The sequence below is a fragment of the Tarenaya hassleriana genome, unplaced genomic scaffold, assembly GCF_000463585.1.
Source record: "Tarenaya hassleriana unplaced genomic scaffold, ASM46358v1 Cleome1, whole genome shotgun sequence".
Taxonomy (NCBI): domain Eukaryota; kingdom Viridiplantae; phylum Streptophyta; class Magnoliopsida; order Brassicales; family Cleomaceae; genus Tarenaya; species Tarenaya hassleriana.
In genome coordinates, this window is record NW_010960187.1 from 8,882,481 (window position 1) to 8,899,071 (window position 16,591).

The window sequence follows — 16,591 nt, forward strand, 5'->3', positions numbered from 1 at the left end:
TGTGTGTATGCTCTCAACAATATTATAACATAGTAACTAGTCTAGTTCTTATATCATTTGATGATGCAATCAAGTTTCGTTTTTTTATATACGATTCTTTCACGTATACATATATATATATATATATATAAACAAAAATCGTAAATTGGTTTTGTATCATATTCTAAAAAAATATTGGTTTTGCATTTTGATCTCAAAATATAAACTTGGAAATTTTAAATAATTAAGTTTGTTTGCGAGTTTCAGTTGCACTGAATTTGATTTCATTGTCTAGTCATTCAAGTCGATGTGAAGTGTCAATGCTAGAAATAAATTTAATGTTTAATTAGAATTAGAAAATAAAATTAGCCGTTCGTTTGGTCATTTCCACAAGTATTTAACGGAAACAAAAAAAATTTGAAAACATCGGATGGGGACCGGCTATCAAACTGATCCAATTGAAACCTGCCACGTGTAACAAAACTCATTTAGCCAATGATTGTACGCCACATGTATATCGCAAAAGTAATCCTATCTAGTCCGCCAGAATTCACCGTCGATCGCTACCCTTACCAAAAATGGCGGCGATTCTGGATTCGCTTTGTCCTCCGGCGACTTCGACGGCGACGTATCATCGCGCCGTCGCCGGGGCTACGCATCGCTGTGGGTTGAGTAGGAACTGCTCGATTCCCAACTCGTCGTGTCCCTTTCCTTCGTCCTCTGTTTCTGAGACTCGCCAAGAGGTGATTCCTCTTTCAGCTCTTTTGATTTCTGTTTTCCTGCATTTGTTTTTTTCTTTCTTCGGGGGTTTTCTGGTTTTTTCTCCAAGTTCTCATTTTCTCTTGTGTCGATTGAAGGCATGAAGCTTTTGGTTGGATTAGAGGATGTTGATTTCTACGGTTCATGATGCTAACAATCGTTGTTCATGCTTAATATATGCGAGACTCAGAACTCAGAACCGTAAAATATGTGTTAGAGATGCTGAATTGACAAGACTTGTTCACCTATGTGTTTTGGTCGTTAATGATTTTGCAGTACAGCTAAGATTGCTTAGATCGTTTCTTCATTTGAATCTGTTGTCTGAAATGCTGAATTCGATTGCCAGATTTTCAGTTTGTGTATTCAAAATTGTAATGAAACAGTCGGATTGCTTGGGAGCTAAAGAGCTCCCTTTTTACTGTTTAACCAGACTAAGGCTTTTGCAGTTCCAAGGAGGAGAATGATGGGCTTGCTTCTCTCGGGTTTTATCTTCACAGAATTCAATCTTCCTAATGCATTTGCTCAAACAAGTTCTGTGTTCCGGGAATACATAGACACTTTTGATGGATACTCGTTCAAGTACCCGCAGAACTGGATTCAAGTACGTGGAGCAGGAGCTGATATATTCTTCAGAGATCCATTTGTTCTCGATGAGAATCTCTCGGTTGAGTTTTCTTCACCTTCTTCATCAAGGTACAAGACCGTGGAGGATTTGGGTCCACCAGAAGAAGCTGGAAAGAAAGTGCTTAAGCAGTACTTGACTGAATTCATGTCAACCAGACTCGGGGTTAGACGTGAATCCAACATTCTTTCCACGTCTTCAAGAGTTGCGGATGATGGGAAACTCTATTACCAAGTTGAGGTAAGGTATCTTTCAGTGTCGAAACCAGTCTGGTTTTATCCGTGCAGCTTACGTTTTAGGAATTCCTGGATTTGGAGCTGAATAAGGATGGATTGTTACATTGAATTCAGTTCCTAGAATCATCTCAAAAAAGTTTTAGGGAAGGCTGATAATAGCTCTTTGGCTAATCTGGATTTTACTATGGAAAGTCTTGTGTTATTCCTGAAACAAAGTCCAATTTTTAGGTGAACTTGAGCTGGAAAAACTGGTAATTGCATTGGGTTAGGTTTCTAGAATTGTTTGAAACAAGTTACAAGTATAGATATTGCATATAGTTCATCACATTACTGTAGTACTATTGGGGAAATTAAAAAAAAAATGTCTCAGGCTTTAGGTAAACTCAGCTTGGTATATACTGACCACACCTCCAGATTCAATTATTAGAATCATATACACAAAGTTTTCTAAGATGTTGATCATAGGGCATAAGAGCTGTAGCTGGTATCGAGTTAGCGAGTTGATAGTGAGTTGATCAGAAAGAGAGTTATGGGATGGCTCTCGAACGAGGAGTACGATTGGTAATAAATATACAGATTGCCTCTTCATAGCCTTGTTTGATTTTTGAGATGAAGTCACACTTGTATAGTTGTGCTATTTCTAGAAATATGAAGTCTCAAGCTTTAGGTGAACTTGAAAGGAATCTGATTCAATATGATCACCCGAAACAAGGGTTTTTGTGGGAACGATTATAGCTCATCAGCTATATTTAATATACTCGTCGATTTAACAGGTGAACATAAAGTCATACGCTAACAACAACGAGCTGGCTGTGATGCCACAAGATAGAGTGGTTCGATTGGAATGGGACAGACGTTACCTCTCAGTTCTCGGAGTTGAGAATAACAGACTCTATGAACTGAGACTCCAAACACCGGAGAAAGTTTTCCAGGAAGAGGAAAAAGATCTCAGAGAAGTCATGGATTCCTTTCGGGTTAATAAGGTTTAGGGTTGATCTTGTTGCAAGAGTTTGTATTCCCCCACATTGCTCTTTCTTCTCTATGAACCCAAATTCAATTCCTTTTTTTTGCCCCCTCTTTCTCTGTATGCTCATCTCAATTTACTATTTTGATGTCTAAATCATTTTATGATTTTTTTTTAAATTTGTTTCGGCATCTTTTCTTCACAAGCAATGAACTAGATGCATATATTTCAGTTACATACCCTCTTAAGAATGCTTATAAAGGAGAGTTTTCTCTCTTTGTTTTGTCAGCTACTCCTCTAGGGAGCTCTGCTTATTGCATCACAATCACAACTAGCAGATACGTTTGTGGAGATATTTAGGCTCAGCCCATTACATGTGACATGATGCCTCATGTTGTTGGCCCTTACCCCATGTGAACAAAGTGACTGCCTTCTTTTGGCATGGTTTTTGGCCTTTTTTTTATGCATTGATATGGGTTCTACAGTGTGGAAGCACCTACTGAAGAACAAACAATCGGTTTTACCTCTTTCCATGGAAATTGTTAACTGGGTTCTTGGTTTAATTGATCTTGTTAGGTTGCAGGTAACTCAGAAGCAACAGTGAGCAAAGAGGCATAACTCAGATGTTCCTTCTAAGTACCCATTTGCCCAGAATGATTCGTCTAGCTCTTGGATTAGATTCTGCCGAAATTCTTAGTTGAATCATTCACAAAGATGAGAGCTTTAAAGTCAGATCATGCCATCTTGGTTCTAAAAATCTAGATAGGAGTGGTGGGCTGTCTTCAAAGAAGCAGCTTTATGTAGATATTGATGGATAATCTTTGGAAACAGGATCAAGGCCTGACATCATTGTTACAAGTAAATGAAACAGCAGAGGCAAGACACAGATGAGGGAGGATAACAAAAGACACAAACTCATCATCAAGGTTTGGTCTCAAACACTCTTTATTACACCTCCTTCACTTCAACAGCCTTATTGCCCTCACTCTCACTGCTCTTCTCCTTTGCAGTGGCCACTTCCTTCTCCTCGGGGACTTCGAAAGCAGAATAAGGGAACGACCTCGAAAGCCCAGCAGGAGTCTTGAACGTGATCTTCTTGGTCTCCTCAGCGACAATCTCGTTGAGTGTTACCCAGACAAGAAGCTCCTTGGCCTTCACACCAGTGAGCTTCCTGATCTTGCCTGTCTCTGCCACGGCCGTGACCTCTGTTGCGTAAGACACAAGCTTTCCGATCTTCTCGAACTTGTGGTTTATGCTCTTCTTTTGCTTGAGCCACACGGTACCTGACTCTCGGTCGTACCCAACCTCTTCTATGTCCTTCAACGGCAGCAACCCGTTAGGCATGGCAACTTCCTTCAGGAACTCCTTCGTCTTCTCCTGGCATATGGCGTCTCCATGGTAAATCTCGGCTTTAGCTCTCACTTCTTCTGAAATCGACGCCATTTCCTATGCTTGCTTTCTTCCTCTGTTTTCTCTTTTGAGCTCTTTTGCTCTGTTTTCTGGGGTTTTTTTTTTTTGCTTTCTGCGATGATGATTGAAAAGATAGCGTTTCTAGGGGAAAAGAGACCGACTTTCGGATATATAGGTGGAACTGTATGAGTTTGCCCCTGGATTCTCGAATTTATTACGGAAATGCCACACGTCAAAATACGGGTTGGTTAATTAATGTCCTCTGTTTCAAGCCACAGTTGGGTGACTTGTTCTTTTTAATAATGTCTTTAATTAATGTCGAAATCCATCATTTGGATATCAAACATATGCTTAATCGAGATTATTAATCCATCGTGAATGTCGTTTTAGTAATGCAGTCCAAATGAGAAATGGTTCCCGCTTTGACACATTTATTTATATAATATGTATATCAAATTCAATGTAATTAAAAAAAATATATCTGAAAATTTTTGAAATTATAATTTGGTACAATATCAATTCATTAACTCGTAGGTGCACCTATTTATTTTCGAATTTACATTTTTAACACAATAATTCCTAAATTTATTTACCAGTTTCATAATTGTCTATATCATTTATTGATCGAAGTAAAGTTTAGAAATTATTGTGTTCAAAAATTCAAATTTAAAAATTATTGTATTAAAAAATATAAGTTCAGAAAATTAGTGTGTTCAAAAATACAAATTCAGGAATAAATAGGACACCTACAAGTTCAAAAATTAATATTACATCAAATTACTAGTTTAGTAATTTTCAAATATTTTTTTTATAATTAAATAATTAGAATCTAGAAAAATTTAAATTAAAACGCTACAATAAAACAAAAGCATTAGAGGGATTTAGGAACATCTAAAAAAGTATCATAATATTAAATTTGATTTTTTTTCTTTATATTTTAGTTATTTATAATTAAATAAGATATTATACGATTATATTTATAAAATATTGTAATTAAATAAGATTTATTTTTCTTTCGCTCAATAATTATAATTCATACATACTTAAATATTTTTCTATATAGTTTATATTTTTATCAACATTAATTTTTGGATTATAAAGATTAATGAAGAGACAGTAGAATAAACTATATTTTTTCTATATAGTTTATATACAACACTAATTATAAAGATTAATGAAGAGACAGTAGAATAAGAGATTATATATCAGTAACATACAATTAAGTAGTAAAATAAAAAGAAACAATTCAGCTTACACCTAATATATAACAATTTATCATATTTATAAATTATTTCAAAATTTATCAGACTTGATTTTAATACAAAAATATTTAAAAAAATATATTGGTGAATTTATGGCTGAATTAAAGGGACTAGGTGGGGAGACAAACGGTGCAGTTTGACAAATGCCCCCAAATAAATTTTGACACGTGTCATATTTAGTTGGAAAAAATACACCCATTAAATGATATATGGTGAATTTACGTTGAAGAACCAACTTAATACAATATCATACATGATCATTATGATGAGGCATGATAATATTATGATGAACGGTAACCCATCGTAGACTTATCATAGACAATGAACAGATCATGATGATCATGGTAACTATAATTATGATAAATGGTATATAAATCAAACACAATTTGATGAGTGGCCTATGATGTATCATCCGTACGTATACTTATAATGGACAATGATCATGGTCATTTATGATGATCATGATAACAATTATGATGAATGGTAGGTTCATCCGTCAGACTTATCATAATAGACAATGAACACATGATCATGATCATAATTACGACAAATGAAATAAAAAAACATAATCTGATGAATGATATGATCATGATCATTTATGATGATCACGAGATAACAATTATGATGAATGGTCTCTGATGTGTTATCACCCGAAGCTTATCATAGACGTGTCATACCAGATGTCATATATATATATACATACATACATACATACTCAATAATGACGAATGGTCTATCGTTTGTCTGTCTGACATTTTTATTAAATATAAATGTTAGGGAATTTATGTAGCTCACCGTCCAAATTCATCTGTTAACCATTAACAAAAAAAAATAATATTTTATATTTTGTATCCATACATAGACGATGTTAGATAGTATCAGCAGAAGCTTCCAATTTCATATCATAACTATATTAATAACAAATAATATAATTAGTTGCATATTTTGATTTGAATATACATATATATAATATAGTTTGGTAAATATTTTGATATGGATATACAAATTCTAACAAACCCAATTTGAATAATATGTTATCACTCATATACGTTACCATATATAAATGAATCATATATAATACTAAAAAAATGTCCTTCGGGACCAGCTCAGTTGGTTGGGAGCATGGGGGCAACTCCATGAGGTCGGGTCTTCGATTCCTTCCGCCTTCCTTCCTCTGAGCTGCTCGCCTGCCAGCCTGTCCTAACGGGCTGATTTACATCTCATGCGTGTGTCGCAGGCTCGTGCGCGTGGGCTTGGGATTTGATCTGCAGACGCCTAAACCCAACTACGACCCGAGCGTCTGGACTACCCCTCGAGCGTCTGTACTGCCCCTCGCCAGGTCTAGGGGTGGACTGTGGGCAAGGGTGTGTGGTTAGGTTCGAGGGCGTGTGGTTAGGTTCGTCGTCGTTTGTAAGGGTATGTAGTTACAGGGTTCCCAATGTCATCAAAAAAAAATACTAAAAAAATCACTAAATCTGAATAAAATAACAAAAAAAATTGAATAGATTTTAGAAAACAGTTTTTTGTTAATAAAACCAAATTCAAATAGAATTAAAACAAAGCACGGATCAAACCAAAATACCATAATATAATTTCTACAAAAGAAAAAATCAAAAACAAAAAATAAATATATCAAAATATAATCAAAATTTGAAATATGCACCGTTTATAATAATAAAAATAATAATAGAAAGTCTTTGTATTATCATCATTATTAGTAAAATATTAATGATTTAATTCTCGTAAGAATACCTTATACCAAAAAAATATGATTTAAGACATATGTCGGCAATGCATGTGGGAAATCTCTATATTTCGAGAAGGTTTGTTGTTTTGACTTCTTTTTGTTCGACGTACACTATCAACCGGTTTAGAGAACAAATTAAAAAAAAAAAACATGAAGCATGGGTTATAATGGAAATAATATGGATCGTTCTTCGGTTACAAAAAAATATATATATTTAAATTAAATTCATCAGTTTTGCTCCCAACGACTCCAACAATGACTCATGTTTCTAAATTAATATAATATTGTGAACCGACATTTACCCCAACCACTAACCAAATCACATTTTATTTATTTTCTCTTTCAAAAGAGATAAGTCTCACCCATCTCTAAACTATAGACATTCCATTAGGCATTAGGTTAAACTCTTGATTTTTTTTAGTTTTATATTTGAATGAATTTTTAGTTTATATTGTTTTTATAGTTGATTTATAACTTATATTTGGAAAAAAAAATTACATATAAAATTCGGATTCAAATAACAATCGAAAAAAGAATAACCCGCTCATTAGTGGTCAAATTTTTAAAAAATTACTTATTAAATTCGAATTTTGAATATCAATGAAAAAAAGAATCACCTAGTGTAAATAATATATATATATATATATCATTTACCATTCACAATAGTCTATACATAATATCTAACGGTCTTTTAAAAAAATAATTTAAGACGCAATAAATATGAAAACAAAAATTAAGAGATAGAAATATGTGTGTGTATAAAAGAGGGAATCATGTCTCAATAAATATAAACCAAATAAAATAATGCAATTAAAAGATATAACATAATATAAAAGAATATTTAGTTTAGGGACTTCATCATGTAAGAACCGAAAACTGTTTCGGACAAACAGAAGCTGAGAAGAATCATCAGTTTCGAATGGGAACTGAATCAGATGGGTCCGTATCCGTACGGATAAATCAGTCACCCACGAAACTCCGCGGCTGCGTTTTCACGGCAGTGATGATTCAGCAAGACCTCTATGTGTTTGATCTCTTTAGGCATCGAACCCGTAAGCACCTGCGCATCATCACCACACACACATCATCATCACCATCATCCATCATCCATCATCATCCATCATAGATAGGGGGATGTAATAAGAACCTCGAAGCCTGTCTCTGTGATGAGAACCTCATCCTCGATCCTTATCCCCATCCCTTTGTACCTACCAATTTTTTCAGATGAAAAAACATCTTCATAATATATACAACTCGTTTCCCCAACATCGATAACGTCTTATCGTATGCAAACGATTCTTTCCGATCGAGACATTCATGTCGAGGAAACCTTTTCGTTTTTGCGGACAAATCATATATATGATCAGTTGAACATTGGAAATCCTTTACCTCTCCGGGCAGTTGAATGAAGATGGGATGTAGACTCCTGGCTCAATCGTTATCACCTGTCGAAAAACAACAACAATGTTCGTACTGTTCTTGCGATGAGAGCAACTCGTTACGAAAAAAATCGCCATTTTCACCTCTTACTTCATTGGATCAATGGTAAAATTATCTAATTTCTCGTTTAGATCTAGTAAACCCCGCACTTCATCACACTCCCGACTTCTCTACTATCGACGAACAGACTAAGATCGAGAAGCTGAGTTGTTTGAAGGGTAAACATGTTAAATTTGTACGAAACCGAGACTTAGAACGGATTGGAAAAGCTTACGAAACCGGGTTGCAAAGGACGGTCATATCCCACGGAGGAGCAATCGTGCACATCCATACCCAGGTAGTGACCTTAATTCATCACAAGAAAACATTGATAGGTCTACCGTTACTAGGTGTAAAATCAGAATGCAAATAAATACGGATTCACGACATTCAACAGAAAACTGACAGATCCAATTCTGAGCAACATTATGTACCAAAATAATATAATTGAATTTTTTCATGGAAATATACAGAGAAGAAGATATGGAAATGTGATCATGTGAAAGCTCAAGACATACCTATGGAGGTTGGATTCAGTTGGTGATACAGACTTTGATTTTTCAAAATGCCCATCTTCATCAATCCTTTGCACAGCATATCGGTCTGCAGAAGCATGTAACTTCACATGAGGTTATGATACCGTTTACAAGACAATGCTTGTACTTTACTAACAATGGCATCTAAAAATCTTATTTTTCTTTTGCCCCATTGAATCTGTGTAAGCGTAACCTATACAAACCATCTAACATGCTGCATTTGTTGGGATCCATGCATAAATAATATGATGCAGAACAACAATTCGAGGCAGCCGGCCCACAAGCATTCTATAAAATCAAGTACAAAAAAAGTAGAAATATTTCAAAAGATTTGTGGGCAGAGCTTTGAAGATCGATTGTCGAGTTCACTAAATTGAATTCCATGTCAAAGGGTACCCTGATATCTTTCTTCTCTTTTTCCGACAAAAACCAAAGCTTTACTCTATTCGATATTTTGTGAGGCACACCAATTGAGAAGTACCTAAGGCTTGGAGTGTATGGTTAATGTGAAAATGGTACAGCTTTATAGCTGAAAAGCAGTATGAGGTTCGACTAAACTAGCTGGAAATGAAACTTCTTTACTTTGAGGTCTTAGAAGTTACCGAGACCGCATTTAGTTGGCGGATGGTTGTACCGGGCTTGCATAGCTTTATGCACTCTTTGTTTGTCTCAAGTATAAGATCGTATAGCTCCTCCTGGGAAAACCCACCAAATCTCGAGTTGTCTGACTACGAAAATTTTGATACAAACAGGAAAAGGAAGGACATTGAGAAAGCAGAAGCACCGACCTGGAGAGGACTGAATTTACCGCAAGGTGGCCATGTACGAGTAAGATCACTAACATAACCATGTAACTCACAACCCATGTCCAGCAAAACAAGATCACCATCTTTTATCTGTAAATGATTATGGAAAGAAGATATTAGGTTCAACAGCATTTATATGTTAACATTCAATCAGCAATGTTTTGTCTAGGACTTACTCTCTGATCATTTCGAGCGTAATGAATAACACTGGCATTAGGTCCACCACCGACCACAGGGTTAAAACTGAAGAATCAAACCGTATTCTTTGTCAACTAAACGAAAAAAAGAACAAGAAAAGGAAGTTTCTGGAGAACATAGAAGAACCGAAATTACAAATCTATCACCAAATCAAACTTTGAGACTTACGCCATTCGCTGAGCACCTCTTACCCGGCACTCATACTCAACCTTGGCTGACAAGACGCCTTCATCAGGATGCCCTTTTGAATGTAGCATTGTTTGCAGAAGAGCCTAACGATGAACAGATTAAAACCAATATATACACTCATTCTCATCAGAAGCTATAACCTTTAACCAATATTCTTAATTTACTTTCATTAACTTCTACATTTTTTATCACTCGAACTTGCAAGATAAATGAAAGGAGTTAGAAAAATAGTCATAATCGATTTAGTTTCCAATGAAACATTCATTGCTTTCAGAAGCCCATGTCCATCAGCAAGATAAAATTCATTTTATCCCCAAAGTTGTCACCTTTAACGTGTATTTGTTCATTTACATTATGTTCTGGGAATTCTCTAGTCTCTATGTTTTGTCGTTTTGTCACTCAGAGTGCCAAGAAAAATGCGTGAGTTTAGGGATGCAATGATCTCAGTATAGTGCATTAATACCTGACAAGCAGTAGCTGCAGACTCTCTCATCAATATGAGTTCAGCTGGAGATTTAATTAATCTCAGTTCATGAGTCAAACTAGAAAAGTTTTTCACTTTTCCTGTATATGCTGCCTTTTGAAACTCATCCAAGCCTGTGTACTTCTGCGAGGCTGTTTGAACGTTATGGTACAATTTAGAAGAGCTTCTTATCATGTCTGAAAGAATCTGCATATAAAGAAGGCAAATTTTAAATCAGGTCACACTGCAGAAGCAGCCAAGTCAATGAACTGCACAAGAAAATTATGTGAATGGCTACTGAGCCAACCATCGAAGTTACCTCGGGTAATTTGCTAATTGGAAATGCTTGCTCTGCCTTGAACACATCGGATGCAGCTTCAACCCCGGCTATCTGTCCTTGCCAAGCAACGTCCTGCACAACATACCGATTATTATAACACTGCCAAATCGAAACCGAGCCACTTTTGCATATGTCAAATTCCGAATATGAACAATCATATAACCATCGGTGATCATACATCAGGAGTTGATTCCGGCATGAACATGCATAAACCATGCTCATTACTTAAAACTGCCACACCACCTGGTTGCTGGCAGCCAGTTATGTACAAGTAATCTGCATCTTGTCTGAACGTATATGGAACCACGTCTGTCATCATCTTCACGGGGGCTGAAGCAACTATGGCCAAGCTGTTCTTAGGAAGAAGTTCCAGCAGCCTTTTTCTTCTACCGATGTATTCCTCCACGCCTATACCGGGTGTCAGCTCTCGTTCTGCCATTAGCTGTAGAGAAGAATCAACTATCAGTATATATAGCATTACAACTAACAAGAAAATAGCCGAAGGAACATGCGGGATTACATGAGGATGAGATGCCGGAGTTGGCTGTCCGATGTCAAGGACCTTCATAGTGGAATAACCATAGCGACCCGTGACCTGAAATCCGTTCCAAGGACAGAAAAAAGTTTCGGTCTCAGCAAAAGCAAAGGATATGAATACAAACTCGATCTAGGGATGAAAGTTCTAGAGATTTGGCATACAATGTGTAGATGAATACTGAAATGGCAAAAGAGAGTACAAGCCATTGGCAAAGCTAAACGTCAAAAAAACCAGGAAAAGAAAGCGAGCAAATGGATAAGAACTAGACAAGGAAGTCAACTTCACATTCAAAAGGTGATATTGTCAGCAATTTCGACAAGATTTCTACAAATTTTATAATTTTAGGCAATGAAAAATCAGGTAAATTCAGTTTACGAAAATCGAGCTCCAATCCTTTGAACTAACACTCTTCCATGAACAGATTATGTGGATGAACAATTTGAGACAAACCCGTCATAGAGATCAAACTCCAAACGGAATCAAAACTCATAACACAAGCAGAAAGACAAATCATCTCATCTTGCTTTATCGTAAGAGAGAGAGAGAGAGATTCCGAGAAATCGAGAGCGTATACATGTTTACTTGATAGTCTCCGTACTAGATTCCGTGCAAGAATCTGCATCTCTGCTCACTCTCGCTCTGACCCTTCTTCTCCCAGCACAAACTGAATCGATACGGTGATTGTGACCCAAATCGGGATTCAGGGTTTAATGGAGTATCGTTTGAGCGTCGCGTTTCAGGGTTTTACCTGGTTTGATTGATGGCTTAAAACTTATTTATCTTTATCAAACGCGCTTTTAAAAACGCCGGTCAGCGTTTGGAGACGTGGGCAGCGTTCTGTCCATTGTTCAAGTTCCTTCTTCCGTTGCCAAAAAATTAAACCCTAACGAATCCAAGGGTAACTCGCTGAGTCTGCTCGGCCGAGTCGGGTTCCCCTTCGAGTCATGTTTCGAAAAATCTTAATTCTTTGTTGAGTGTTGCAAAGACAAAAAATTATAAGATTATAATCACAACAAAGAGAAATGGCAAAATACATGCTTTTGATCGTTTCCTAGTGACACAAGACAGAGAAAAATGGTTTCAGAGATTGAGAGAATATTCAGACAGGCGAGAAAAAGAGAAAAGGGGAGAAGCCTTTGCGCCAGAATTTCATTCAAAAACACTGACTCTAACCTGGCAATGCTAATACAAGATGGGATGGATGTAAAATAAACAGTTGCAAGAGTCGTAACTCGAGATTTTTCGGGTCAAACGGCTTCGTCTTTCGTATATTCGCGTACCCTTTAGCTGAAGTTGAATCCGCCCGAGGGCACGGAGGGCTGACTGTTCCCGAAGTTGAAACCCTGCTGGGCATTTTCGTTCATAGCGTCCTGATGATTCTGATCTTCTTCCTCTTCGGCCCAATATCTCTCGAGGATCTTAACAGCCTTCTCGTAAATCTCGTTGTTGTCGTGGGTTTGAAGGTTCTCGATCTTGTCCAACCCATCGGATTCTTCGACCATTTGGGCGTAGAGATTCACCCCTCCGTTCAATCCCATCTCCTTGTCAGCCTCGCTGACCTTGAGGATGTTCTCGAGGCCCTCGAGGCACACCGTCACGATTCTCGGGTCCGGACAGATTAGAAGATCACAGAGTGGTTTGATGCAGCCTTGTGTCACCAGAAATCTGCAGAACACACATGTTGTTTTGTAATAACTTGTGATTCCGAGAATCTTACACGAATCAAGAAACAGAAGATGAGAAGGCATGATATATATGTCTACTTAATCTGGTCGTGAGTTCCTCCCGAGGTGGCATTGGAGATAGCCCAGGCAGCTTCCTTCTTGATGTCGAATTCCGCATGTTGGAGCAAATGCACGAGAGGAAGGACGATTCCAGCATCAACCACAGCCTGTTCGTTTCAGTTGTGCGAAATGGTTAAACTCCTATCCCCTCTAACTTCAGAAACTCTATATCTATCGAATTCAAGAATGACACCGAATGGAAGAAAACAATATGAAATCGTGATAGATGCTTTTATAGCCAAATCTTTCGGGGAAGAGAAACAATAGCAAAAAGTGAAAGCACCTCATACCTGTATCTGAACTCTATTCCCAGCAGTAATATTGGAGATAGTCCAACAAGCTTCTTTCTTGATGCTTTTCTTGTGATTTTGGGTGAGCAAGTTGTAGAGGTGTGGAAGGACTCCATTGTCAATTACAAACTGGAAAAACCAAAGGAGTCTGGATGTTATCAGGATGTCGAAAGAAACAACTGAAACGGTATCTAGAATCATTCTTGATACCTGTGTCTGAGTATCATCACCGGTTACAATGTTTCCAACAGTTCGAAGGGCCGGAATAAGAACTGTCGGTGATGGATGACTAGCAAAAAATAAAATGTGTTTTTGTCAGTACATAAACACAAAATTGGAAAAAAAATAGAAGAACAAAAACATGGAAAAGTGAATAGAATACAATCTGACATCCTAGTTTCAAAAACCAAAGAACAATATAGAGCATTGATTCAAGAGGAATAAGACTTTTTAGTGGTTTCGATTTTCCATTAGGGAAACTAAAATGAATATAAATCATAAACAATGGTCAGCCAAGAGAGAGGAAACTAACCCCAGGAGCTCCACAAGTCGTGGACAAACACCGGACTCAATCACAGCCTGAATCTTTTCATTGGGCCCATCGGAAAGGTAGGAGAGAGCCCAGCATGCATCTGTGATAACTTCTTCATCATTTAGATAAATAAGTTGCCGAAGAATCGGTAATGCTGGCTTCACCTGAAACGATGCAATAATACACCACTAAGCTACAAGAATTTGAGGGGATCCAATGCATGAGGATTCATAAACGTTAACCCAAAGCTAAAGCTGCTACTAGGTGGCTAACTGATCTGAAACAAAACATAATAAACGTATAATTTTCCTTCCGGTCCTACCTGATCGAATGGTGTAGGGGGTTTCCCACGGCAAAAATTGGACAAGGTCCATGTCGCATTCCTCAGCATGCTTAACTTAGAATTTTCATTTAATTGAGCCAACAATGGCATGAGAGCACCATAACTGAGGACAAGATTCCTGCAGGTTGGAGAATCTCCGGCAACATTACCCAAAGCCCACACCGCCTGAAACAGAAACCATAACACGGTTTTTTCTCGGATTAAAGTAATGTTCAACACCTGAAAAAAGTACTTGTCTCACACAAAAACTTCAGATCAAGAACAATTTCTGAAGGTTCACAAGAAACACAGCCAAATCCAAATCCAATATCAATTATAAATTCTGTGGGGACATTTTAAACTAACAGGAGAGGAAGTGTGGTGAGCGAGATAATTAGCAACGAACCTGTTCCCGAACATCATCACTAGCAGAGCTAAGAAGCTGGACAAAAATAGGAACAGCCCCATGATCGATCACAACACGTGTATGATCTGAGGTCCCTGATGCAACGTTGGTCAAAGCCCATGCAGCCTCGAACTGCATACAACATTCACTTTTAGTCCTCCCACCAGAACATGTCTGATACTTAACTTTTCAATAATAAGGACATAACCGAAAGATTACCAAAGATAAACCACACCTGCAGTTGTGGATGATCATGTCTTCCGAGAAACTCCACAAAACGAGGAACAACACCAGCTTTGATCACTTCATCAATCGGAGGACTACGTTCTACACATGTAAGTAACATCATATCACAAGACAACATTCAACCATCTATAACAGACATATAACCCATAGCTTCCTACCGATGGACAACAGCTTCCTAAACTGAGTAGTGGCCTCTAACTGCGCTTGAGGATCATCGGACCAAACACCTTGAACCATCATTGGGACACCTTCTAACTGTGAAAACGACATAAACAACATCAACCAGCTGTTTCAACGGAAGCAAAATGCTCTGTTCTTCAGTAGCATGCAACATTGTCCTATTAATGCATTAGCAAACTCACTCACTGGACAGTATCCATAGAAACCAACTTTGTTATCATCTTAAATATTCCGATCAACGGATCCACAGCCAAGAACTGAAATCCACAAAATTTGCCAAAAACCGAAACAAAAACACGGACTCGAATACAAGATCTAAAACTCAAAATCTGGAAACGAAATCAAAATCTAACTTCCTCAGCCACCAGACACAGATCCATCACTAACCAATCCAAAACATCGCCGAAATCGAAGCAGAATCATACCCGTTTCTCGACGGCGGCAGCATTTTGGGAAGCATCGAGGCCCGGAGCAAGAGATGGCAGCTGCGTCATGCCTTCGCGACGCTTCTTGAGGAGACTATCTTCGCGCTTGTTTTTCCTGATCTCGACGAGGTTGTCCTCCCTCCGCCGCCGCGCATCGTCCGCATCGACTCCAGTCTTGTAGATCTTCTTCCTCAGCTCCGCGCGTGTACTCGGCCTCAGCGACATCTTCCCTCTTTCTCTCTCTCTCGCTCTCTCGCAGAAGCTACTGAAAATGGCGAGAATGTGATCGTGGCGAGTCGTCTGGAGTGATCGAGTCGGGTCGGATCGGGTCGGGTTGGTGGTTGGAAGCCGGTGGATCCTTTCCTATTGACAAAGAGGTTTCATCACAGGCTGTCAGGGTCAGCTCTAACGACGTCGTCTTGGTATGCTTTGGTTACATTATTCTTTGATGCTGTTTATTTTTAAATTTTATTTAAATCGAGATGTTTGAGGTTCCGTATAATAAGATTTTGAGAATATCTTGTTTTGGGTTAAAATTCATTTAATATTTATGTGTTTCGAGTATTAAAAACAATATTTATGTATCTCAATCAGAAATTCAAATAAAATAATAAGGATAATTTATAGCTTTTAATAAATATTATATTTATTTGTATTTAAAATTTGAAAACAATTTTATAATGTAAGAAATATTACAAATAACTTTTTATTTTTAATTAAATATAAAAAATATTTCTTTATTTTATCTATTAAAATGCAAACAATTTCGTCATAATATAAAAAATATTTCGTATATAGAAAATGAAATTATTGTTAGGATGAAAATGGAAATCGGTAATACAAAAATATATCTATTAAAATAATTAGACAACCAAAAT

General features: G+C 37.3%; 4 protein-coding genes across 5 annotated transcripts; 1 reads left to right on the forward strand and 3 right to left on the reverse strand.

Moving 5' to 3' along the window:
• Positions 1-533: 533 nt before the first annotated feature.
• On the forward strand, positions 534-2,795 carry LOC104820562 (psbP domain-containing protein 1, chloroplastic). 2 transcript variants are annotated; one of them, XM_010551050.2, is made up of 3 exons: positions 534-722; positions 1,169-1,600; positions 2,370-2,795. In XM_010551050.2, the coding sequence occupies exons 1-3, from the start codon at positions 558-560 to the stop codon at positions 2,583-2,585; spliced, it is 813 nt and encodes a 270-aa protein (XP_010549352.1). In that variant the 5' UTR covers positions 534-557; the 3' UTR covers positions 2,586-2,795. The 2 variants fall into 2 exon arrangements, with proteins under 2 accessions (XP_010549352.1, XP_010549359.1); XM_010551057.1 differs by having other exon boundaries at positions 634-722; positions 1,185-1,600.
• A 530-nt stretch (positions 2,796-3,325) lies between these two features.
• On the reverse strand, positions 3,326-4,132 carry LOC104820575. The gene has a single exon (XM_010551068.1). It carries the CDS (start codon positions 4,001-4,003, stop codon positions 3,509-3,511), a length of 495 nt encoding a protein of 164 aa, XP_010549370.1. The 5' UTR covers positions 4,004-4,132; the 3' UTR covers positions 3,326-3,508.
• Positions 4,133-7,753: 3,621 nt separating this feature from the next.
• Positions 7,754-12,280, reverse strand: LOC104820580 (probable Xaa-Pro aminopeptidase 3). The gene is made up of 14 exons (XM_010551079.1): positions 12,103-12,280; positions 11,511-11,585; positions 11,169-11,432; positions 10,970-11,062; positions 10,651-10,857; positions 10,167-10,270; positions 9,977-10,043; positions 9,783-9,890; positions 9,597-9,689; positions 8,977-9,061; positions 8,694-8,764; positions 8,369-8,424; positions 8,127-8,187; positions 7,754-8,039 (listed from the first exon to the last, which is right to left on the reverse strand). The coding sequence occupies exons 1-14, from the start codon at positions 12,148-12,150 to the stop codon at positions 7,944-7,946; spliced, it is 1,428 nt and encodes a 475-aa protein (XP_010549381.1). The 5' UTR covers positions 12,151-12,280; the 3' UTR covers positions 7,754-7,943.
• A 255-nt stretch (positions 12,281-12,535) lies between these two features.
• Positions 12,536-16,057, reverse strand: LOC104820584 (importin subunit alpha-4). Its single transcript, XM_010551090.2, has 10 exons — positions 15,714-16,057; positions 15,267-15,363; positions 15,098-15,189; positions 14,863-14,994; positions 14,457-14,642; positions 14,135-14,298; positions 13,813-13,891; positions 13,603-13,731; positions 13,292-13,419; positions 12,536-13,193 (listed from the first exon to the last, which is right to left on the reverse strand). Exons 1-10 carry the CDS (start codon positions 15,936-15,938, stop codon positions 12,812-12,814), a joined length of 1,614 nt encoding a protein of 537 aa, XP_010549392.1. The 5' UTR covers positions 15,939-16,057; the 3' UTR covers positions 12,536-12,811.
• Between the last annotated feature and the right edge of the window lie 534 nt (positions 16,058-16,591).